This window comes from Cervus elaphus, chromosome 18 (genome assembly GCF_910594005.1).
Source record: "Cervus elaphus chromosome 18, mCerEla1.1, whole genome shotgun sequence".
NCBI lineage: Eukaryota > Metazoa > Chordata > Mammalia > Artiodactyla > Cervidae > Cervus > Cervus elaphus.
The window spans coordinates 110049317-110058878 of record NC_057832.1 but is presented as its reverse complement, the minus strand read 5'-3'; the positions used below and the strand labels follow the sequence as shown (position 1 = coordinate 110058878).

At 43.3% G+C, this 9562-nt stretch overlaps 1 protein-coding gene across 4 annotated transcripts; it reads left to right on the top strand.

Moving 5' to 3' along the window:
- Positions 1–622: 622 nt before the first annotated feature.
- On the top strand, positions 623–9353 carry MRPS33 (mitochondrial ribosomal protein S33). Of its 4 annotated transcripts, XM_043872722.1 has the most exons (4): positions 671–719; positions 2075–2126; positions 5049–5290; positions 9000–9353. In XM_043872722.1, the coding sequence occupies exons 3-4, from the start codon at positions 5076–5078 to the stop codon at positions 9103–9105; spliced, it is 321 nt and encodes a 106-aa protein (XP_043728657.1). In that variant the 5' UTR covers positions 671–719; positions 2075–2126; positions 5049–5075; the 3' UTR covers positions 9106–9353. The 4 variants fall into 4 exon arrangements, with proteins under 4 accessions (XP_043728655.1, XP_043728657.1, XP_043728656.1 ...); XM_043872720.1 differs by lacking the exon at positions 2075–2126 and having other exon boundaries at positions 623–719; XM_043872721.1 differs by lacking the exons at positions 671–719; positions 2075–2126 and adding an exon at positions 726–861.
- Positions 9354–9562: the final 209 nt, after the last annotated feature.

The window sequence follows — 9562 nt, the reverse complement described above, 5'->3', positions numbered from 1 at the left end:
CAAATGCTTCAATTCAATGCCTATGTGGCTTGCTTGAAAGCAGATCTCTCACGGAGTGAAATACTGCCAAGAGGGTCTAGATAACCACTGAGGAGTCAGACAGACACCGCGTCTACTCTGAAGAAGATTCAGGGCATTGGGTGGAAAGAGAGAGAGTGCTCCAAACAGCGCCCCTAACCCAGCAAAGGGATATGAAGAAGAGCCTCCCGGAGGGAGGGGAATGGCACTCCTGGTGAGTCAGAAGATTCCTCAGCCCCTAAAGTCAAGCAGTGCGCTTGGAGCACGTCAAGGCCTAAGCTGGATGAAAAGAGAAAGAAAATACACACAAACAAAGCGGAAGGAGGAAAAGAAAAAACGCATTTCATTCTCCCCGACAACGAACTCGCATAAACACTACTTCAGAGGTTGGGAGATCCGCGCTAGAGCCATTTCCAACAAAATACAATTAGCGAACCCTGCAGGACAGTCCATGAAAACCAGGCCTCTCGCACCTGAACCTGCGTCCCCGTCAGTCCTCCGCACACCTGGAGGCGCTGTTCTCACTGCGCAGGCGCCAGGTACGACATTAAGAGTTCCGGGTCTTTCCCTAAGACTCCTCTCTAGCCACCACGCTTCCGTTTCTCTACTGCTCTCCGCTGGCGTCTCAGGCGGGCGCTTGGGGGCGGGCTGAGGGCTGGCCTTCCGGGAAAAGGGCTCACAGGAGAGAAGGTCACGAGTAGGTAAGGCCGTGTGTGACTTTTAGCGGGGCTCTGTAGTGAGTTGTGGGCGATGGCTTTAGAGACCGAGCGGGGGTCTCCAACCTTGTAGAGTCGCCAAGAATAGGACAAGTCTATTTCATTAACCATCTCGGAGATTTAACAGGTATCATCTAAACAACTTGGCCTTCTCCTGCTTGACTTGGTGAATTTACCAAACGAAGGGCCCTAGCGTAGTTTCCTCTCCGGCCCAATTATTCTGATCAGGCAGCATTCAAGTCTCGGTTTCTATGCTCATCAGTCGGCCTTAGGTGTGTGGAAGTCGGGGGTAATGCAGATAAGTTGTATCAGCGTAAATATATTAGCGAAAAGCCCAGCTTGACACTGGTGCTTCCATCACAGGAGGGAGGTGTGATCCAGGCAGTTGGAGGGGGTTGGGGATGTTCTTGTTGAAATGAGTAAAGCTTGGCCTACGTTCAGAGCCGTTCATGTCTCTGAGACCCAGTAAAATAATCAGCAACCAAGCTTTAAAAATAATAAAGCGTTGTGTCTAGATTGGTTTTGTGTGTGCGTGAAACACGTGTGCACAGTGCGACTTCCTTGCCTGATGACTATTAAGGCACTCATTGTGCCATGACTTTTGCCTGTCACCCTGGCAAGGCAGTGAGATAGTATAACTGTCCTGTAGTAGATGAGAAAAGGAAAGCAAAGAACACATACTACTACAAACACGATAAGACCATTAAAGTGCAAAGGCAAAATTCCAGCCAGCCTTTGTACTCCAAAGCTGGCGCTGTCCACTAACCAGTGGTTTTTAAGAAGCCTGCCTCTGCAGCAGAATTTACACACATACACATTCATCATATGCTTCTAAATACAGCTCCCGGAGATTCACCACACTGAGGAATACCCAGATTAAGAACTCTTGCACAGCAGGGGGCCCGTGGCGCAATGGATAACGCGTCTGACTACGGATCAGAAGAACTCTTGCACATCATCCACACTTTTCAAAGAAAAAAGGCAAACATAATCCAAAGCCAGTTACTGTACAGACCTGATCTTTTTACTGCATCAGACCTATCAGGAAGATACGGAAACTTACCCTTATATGCTAAAGCAAAAATATGCTAAAGCAAAAAGCTCACATTTTCTTCTGTGAGCTTAACAAGTCTTGCTCCAGCACATTTCGGTAATTCGTTTTTACTTAGCATTTTCAATCCAGGTAATTTTTCTTCATGATACTGTTTTATTTGGTTCACATTTAAAGAAAATTTGATATTTTAAGTAGCCTCGTGTGAATAAAAATCTAATTTTCTTGCCTTTTACCTTAATGTCTTTCACACAGTAATCATGTTCTTGTTTGCTTGTTTGTGTTTAAGATAAAGTTGACAGTTTCTGTAAAGGGACATAGAGGATCCTGAAAAGTCCTAGGTAAGGCTTTCCCAATCTTAAAAAAAAAAGAAATCAAAGCTAGTAAAGAGCGGCAGTTTGCCAGTCTCAGGACCAGTATTTATGGACAACAGAACTTTTGAGCTGATTTAGTCTATATGAAAGAAAGGATTACCTAGCACCTATGCCATCCTTCATCAGGAACATACAGGTCTGTGCTCTGTAAGAGGCTACAAAGCAGTAACTGGTAATTGTTACAGCCATTTTATTTGCTTCTATTTAGCAAGTGCTTCTAATGTTTCAGGTTTGGAAAGACATTCTCTTTCTCCATCAGAAAAGTTCTAGGACTTGGAGTTTGTGACAGGACCATTTCCATAGGATTCTTCTTTTTGTTTTAACAAATCTTTCTATGTATTTACTCGTGTTGCTGCACTGGTTCTTCATCGCTGCACGTGGACTTTCCTCTAGTAGCAGTGCTCGGGCTTCTGATGCAGAGCACAGGCTCTAGTGCGCGGGATCACCAATTGCAGCACATGGGCTTAGCTGCCCCATGGCACATGGAATCTTCCCAGACCAGGGATCAAACCCTGCATTGGCATGCAGATTCTTAACCACTGGACTACTAGGGAAGCCCTCCATTGGATTCTAATGAGACCTTACTATCCATGAGCCATGTGTCCCAGTACTTTGCTGCCTTCCAAGGTTGGCACGGAGATGAGTGAGCATCCTGTGATGCTTTCAGTGACCACAGTCCTGGTGAGTCCCTTCTTCCTTATTCCCAAGATGTGGTCCCCTCCCCTGTGTTTCCCTGGGTGTCAGTGTTTGTAAGTGAGGATACCGTTCCAGGGAGGCACAGGTTCAGCTGCATGGGGTGTGCATCTCCTTTTGTGCATGATTAAATGAGGACAAGGAACAAACAAATGTGTCTGTATACAGAACGTATGAATACCAAGCACGTTTAGGTTTTTGCTTTTTTTAGTTTGCCATTTATTCAGTGCCACTGTCTTATTTCTCACACAGTCCTGCAAGCTTTGTTTTCTGAAAGGGAAACTCATACTTAGAGACAATAGGTAACTGTTCACCCAATTTTGGGTGAACTCCAGGAGTTGGTGATGGACAGGGAGGCCTGGCGTGCTGTGGTTCTTGGGGTCGCAGAGTCGGACACGACTGAGCGACTGAACTGAACTGAAGGGTGGAGGGAAGAGAAAAGATAATGCATGCAAAGAAACTTTTTGTAGCTTTTGAAGGTAACTTCTGGTAATGTGCAAAACCTGATACATTATTATATTCTCTTTATATGTTACACTGTTAGTGACTTTCTCATTGATGAAATTATAAACCTAGCCCTAACAACCCCAATCCATCCCCATCCACAGTGGAGCAAGAGTTGGGAAAGAAGGGAATCCTGGAACAGAGAGTGCTGAGAGGAGTAAGGCTTGCACAGATCCCGGTTTGGAGGGGAGATGGAGGGGGGAGACCTTGGACCTGACCATTCTCCCATTGCTGGCCTTCAGGTGGCACTGTTGGCCCAAGATTGCTTGGTTGGTTTTCGGAAGGTAACTGGTTAGAGATTGACCTGAAGTTGGTTTCAGGTCATCCTTTAGACTCTTTCAGTGGATCTTGGAATGGACATGAAAAGTTCTTTAAATACTGGGTATTTAAATTGCCAGAGCAATTTTGAAATTTACTTGGCAGCATTCCTGTTTAGGAGAGTTTTTTTTTAAATATATTTCTTCGATTGGTTTTTCAAGATAGGTTGATGCCTTTTTTTCTATTCAGAGGTCAGCTCCTTTTCATCCTCGATGAACTGCAGGATACTGTCTTAGTTAACAAAACTCTCATGTCCCTACAAAAGTTTATGTAAATTAGTATACTCTGCTGACAGTTACCCTTATGTTTGAACTAAAATGGAATGAGAGTTAGTCTACTAGCATCATTCTTTTTTCTAATATAAGAAACTCTCTACTGCTTTTCTAATTGAATTATAGCTGATGTACAATATTATATGTTACAGATATACCCTATAGTGATGCACAATTTTTAAAGGTAATATTCCATTTATAGTTACAAAATATTGGTATAATACTGGTGAACAGTCTTGATTTTTAGTGTATCACTTATATAATCTTCAATATATATTACCTGTAATTTCTGCATATTGCAGATATCATTCTTACACTATTTCACCATTTTATGCCTCCAAAGAAAAAGTTACTGTTTTCAGCTAATAGGAATTTAGCAAGTTTTCATTGAAACAGAATATATAAGATGGAAGATAAGACACGTCACATCACAACTCATAAATGCCTTTTATTCAGGAATAAAATGAATCTTTTGAGCCGTCGAGTTAGTTCCTATAAGACTACTATCTCTGTTTTTCCCAACTGGCTCTCAGTCTCTAGGCAGAATCCAATCCAGCAACCTAGAGGCTAAATGACCTCATAATTCATTAGCCGTTCTCAGAGCCATCTGGAGCCCTTGAGGAGAACAGTGTTCAAAGGGCTGATAATAAAGACAACAGCATAATTATTTCTCCACCATGATTAAACCTTTAGATGGCAAGCAGTCAGCATGTTTATTCTGCAGAGTGCTGAGGTCGATGTTTTCTGAAGGTATAATAACAGATGCTGTGGCTGAATAACTTGTTTCCCTGTCCTCATCTAGCCTACAAATAGGTAAGCTGACTATCAGTAAATAACCTATTAAATCACAAAACCGTTCATTGTAAAAAGGGCATTACAGCACAGGAATAATCATCTGCGAACACCAAACGTAAAAGATGCGAGCGGAAAGCATGCAAAGGAAATAACCACTCGAACTGTGGATATTTCTCAACCCCAAGGCATGTCCTGCCAACATGAACTAAGTCATGGGTGGCTCGCTGTGTTTTCACTTTGTGAAGTATTCCTTAGATAATCTGGGAATTTCTTAACATGAACTGTTTGTGTTCTCATTTTTCTATAGGGCCTCTTGTTCCTTGCTGCTCAAGAAATGTCTTCACTTTCAGAATATGCCTTGCGCATGAGTCGTCTGAGTGCCCGGCTGTTTGGTGAGGTTGCCAGGCCTACTGATTCCAAATCCATGAAAGTGGTGAAGCTGTTCAGTGAGCAGCCTTTGGCCAAGAGAAAGGAGACTTATGACTGGTATCCAAATCACAACACTTACTTTGCACTCATGGGGATACTACGTTTTCTTGGCCTCTACAGGTAATGACCAAAAAAAAAAAAAAAACCACAAAGAGTAACCTATAGGAGGTTTGTTTAATAGATCAGAAAGGGAAAAATTTAGCCTTTCTACTTTTATAGTTTTTTGGTTCTTATAATAGTGCCCAGGTAGTTCAAAAGGTACAGTTGTGGCAGGGGAAAGCTTTCAAAATATCCATAATGAGTATACTAAGAAAAAGGAAAAAGAAACATGCAGTCACTAGAAGACTTACGTTAATTATGTCTAAGATGTGACTACCATTGACTAGATACTGAGCTATAGAGGGACCTTGAATTAGTCGTTAATCTAAGAGCGCTCAATGGATGCAGAGGAAACAGGTCCACACACTGAGCAGATCCCGTTGGTCAGATGAAAAAGGCACAGCCGACCTGCTTCCTGACTGGTGAGGGGGAGCCTCCTTTCTTTCCTGTTGGCAGTTTTGTTGGATTTCTTATTTCCTTGCACCCTCTTTGGGCATTTTTAATTGGCACCCTTTTTGGTATACTAAAGCTGAAGTTTACCCCTATGGATAATAGGTAATTAATATTATAATAGGATAATAATATGTAATAGTAAGAGTAGCAGGCTCTTTCCACCGTGCATTTGTATGTTTGTGCATGTGTAGGAAGTGGGCGCTTAAGATAATATGCTGCTCTAGAAAGAAAAAAGATCAAATACCCCTGTGATCATTTTTCTTTTAAAAAATGTCTTAAAAAAAATAAAGATAAAAAATGTCTTAATTACCAAATGAATACATGCTCATTATACAAGAATTTAAGCAGTACATAATTGTATGAAGTTAAATGCCTACTTCTTTTTTTTTAACATGTTTTAATTGTCTTAAGGCGATGTTACAAAAATTAATTTGGGACTGTTTGCTCTAATATAATAAGATTAACAGTTCATTCCAAATAACTAGAGATTGGTACATTCATTTACCCAACAGATTTTTTTTTTTTAAGTACCTTCCATATGCAGGCATTTAAGATGGGCACAAGGGAAATGTTCTATGAACAAAATAGATTTGCTTAGTTAATATATCACTAGAGATGATAATCCATGATGTATTTTGAATTTCTGGAATTGCTTTTGGGATTATCTCCCTAAAGTCTTGGCTCAAAAAATAAAAACTAATTTTATTCTTACACCAAATAAAATATTGAAAGATACATGTCCTGAGTAGAAAATCATAACCCATACCAAAATTACCTTCAGTTATTTTAATTTACTTTTTTGCTGCTGCTCCCCATTTGTTTGAAAAATAAAGCCTCAGCTCTCTTTGGGGACAGAGGAAAAACACTTGGCTTTAGTTATCCATGGAGAAGCACAATTATTTTCACGTATGTAGTCACTAGTTACGGTAAATGGTGCCTCTAACGCAAGGCCTCCTGGGGAGTCAGGCAGGATGAAAGCAGACAAACTTCAGTAAAGAAAATCTTACAAAGACCTACAAAATGGGGAGGCAATCAGGGTCTCAAAAACCGTGACTCATTCCATCAAGCAGGTGCTCGGGCGGTTCATCCACGAAGACCCCTGCCTTTCTGCCTTTGGAGTTTTCTTTCTGGCTGGGGGGTTGTCAGAAATGATTGACGGGAGGGAAGAAGAGAGGAAAAAACATCATAAGTAAATTACGTGGTATGTTACAAAGTTGAATGTGATGCAGGGGGAAAAAACAGTAGAGCCAGCTGAGCGGGCTCAAGAGTGCTGACTGGTCCCTCAGTGGGCAGGGCGAGGATGGATCACAGTATTAAACAGAACGGTCAGGGTAGCCTCACTGAGAAGACAAGGTTTCCACAGAGACTTGAGGGTGGAGAGTGAGCCGGGGGGACCCAAGGAAGAGCTTTCAAGGCAGAGACCAAAGCAGAGCAGAGGCCTTGCGGAATACGCCTCATCTGTTCCAGGAGCCTCACAGGCTGAAGGGAAAGCCTTGGGACAGGAGGCAGGTTGTGAAGGGGGCTGAGAAAGCAGAGAACGATTTGCCAGGCCGTGGACAGAGGAGTGACATGATCTGACTTACGTCTCAGTAGAATCATTCTGGCTGCTTTTTTGAGAGTGACTTACTTGGGGGCAATCATAGCTAATCCTGAGGAGGGCATGGCAACCCACTCCAGCATTCTTGCCTGGAGAATCCCAGTGGAGAGAGGAGCCTGTCCGGCTACAGTCCATCAGATGGCAAAGTGTGGAACACAACTGAGCGACTAAGCAAAGCACAGCACATAGCTAATCCCAGAGAGGTCTGTTGTAGCTAAACTGGAGGAACTCCTTGGTGGTCCAGCGGTTAAGACTCTGAGCTTTCACTGCCAAGGGCTGGGGTTCAGTCTCTGACTGGGGAACTAAGATCCCACAAGCCACACGGCACAGCCAAAAATTAAAGAATAAAAAAAGTAAAAAGCATCTGTGCTGTGTGTGCTTAGTCGCTCAGTCATGTCCGACTCTGCGACCTGTGGACTGTAGCCCACCAGGCTCCTCTGTCCATGGGGGTTCTCCAGGCAAGAATACTGGAGTGGGTTGCCATGCCCTTCTCCAGGGGATCTTCCCAACCCAGAAATCGAACCAGGGTCTCCTGCATTGGATTCGTTACCAGCTGAGCTACCAGGGAAACCCTAAAAAAACAGCATCAGGAGTTAAAATTGGGCCCAGGAAACCGCTCTCTTACATTTAATTAGTTTACCACTATCCACACTTGTATAGGTGAGGAGTCCAAGGTGCAGAGAGGGAAGGATCCTCACCCAAGGTCACACAGCTACTAGAGGGTGGAGCTGTGACTTGAACCCAGGGTCACATGGGTTCCAGAGCTTACATATTGAAACACTATACTGTTTTAGGCCCTCCTATCCACAGGTTAGCTACCTGTAGATTCAACCAACCACAGACTGAAAATATTCGGGGAAAAAAAAAAAATTCCAGAAAGTTCCAAAAAACAAACCTTGAATTTGCTGTGCACTGGCAACTCTTTATATATAATATTTACATTATTAAGTCTTATAAGTAGATGATTTAAAATATACAGGAGGATGTGTATAGATTATATGCTAATGCTATGCTATATAAGGGACTTGAGCACCAGTAGATTTTGGTATCTCTTGGTGGGGGGCTCCTAGAGCCAGTCCTCCAAGGATACTAAGGAATGACCATGTTTGATTGTGAAATGCAGACATTTTTATACAGTACAGGCAGTCTTCAGCTTACACCCCATTTGTATGTACAAACAGCCCTGGCCGCCTTGATCCCTCGAGGCCCTGTCTGTAGAGTTGCTCTCTGCTGACCCAGCTTCCTTCTGCCGGAGACTCCCCAGCAGCCTTTTGTGACTCATCCACTGTCATCCAGGCAGCTTCCTCCACACCTACCCGCTTAGGTGCTGATCCCTGGGCCTCCCAGGGTCTCGTGTGGCTCCTGAAGCTTATACCCACTTTCTGCCCCCGTCAATGGGGCAGTTATTAGTGTTGAATCCTACTTATATCGGTTTACATGGATGGGCTTGGCAATTAACTGCTGTTTGTGACCTTGCTTCTGTGAGGGGAAACTGACTTAGAAGGCAGCTCTGGGAACACAGCCTGTCTGTACATCAGGGGCTCCCTGTCCTTTCTGTTCACTAAGCTGTAGAAGTCAGAGTTTTATGACCAGAACCACCTAAGGGAACATTCTAGACAGGTGTACTTTTCCAGTCTGGGTAAAAATACTGGCTAATTATTTTTTCCTTTCTCCTTTCAGAGACGAACATCAGGACTTCAAGGATGAGCAGCTGCGTCTAAAGAAGCTTCGTGGAAAGGAGAAGCCAAGGAAAGGAGAAGGGAAAAGAGCAGCGAAAAAGAAATAGTGCTGGTCCGTCAGGGGAGGACTTCTCTCTCAGCGGCTGAAAGCAGGAGGAAGTATATTTACGGTCCATCCACATCCTGGAGGAGTCAGCTTCCCAGGTTGAAGACTGTTTGGAGGAATACCATCACGTCCGTGTTGAAATCTAACCCAGTTGAATTGTGACTGGTTTCATTCTAATTATGCAAAATTATCTGCCTTGGTTCTGTAATCTGAGGTTTACCTTATTCCCCAAAGAAATGGAATGCATGATTATTTATTGTTGAATGACTGGTTTGGGAGGGGATGGGGTGTTGGAGGAGTGGAGGGGAAACTCATTAAATGAATGTCCTCATTACTCCTTTCTTGCCTCCCCACCTAAACCATTCCTATCATCTCTGCGGCTGTTCAACCACTGTCTCCACCACCAAGCTCACAAACTTTATGTTCCTCTCTGCCTGCTCCTTTGAGAATATCTGTAA

What these genes read in the sequence shown, in the direction of transcription:
- MRPS33 (XM_043872719.1), top strand. Translation starts at nt 2,757, where the DNA reads ATGTGTCCCAGTACTTTGCTGCCTTCCAAGGTTGGCACGGAGATGAGT. An exon ending in TTTCAGTGACCACAGTCCTG is followed by an intron (nt 2,841 to 5,048) that starts GTGAGTCCCTTC and finishes ATTTTTCTATAG; the next exon opens with GGCCTCTTGTTCCTTGCTGC. An exon ending in CGTTTTCTTGGCCTCTACAG is followed by an intron (nt 5,291 to 8,999) that starts GTAATGACCAAA and finishes TTCTCCTTTCAG; the next exon opens with AGACGAACATCAGGACTTCA.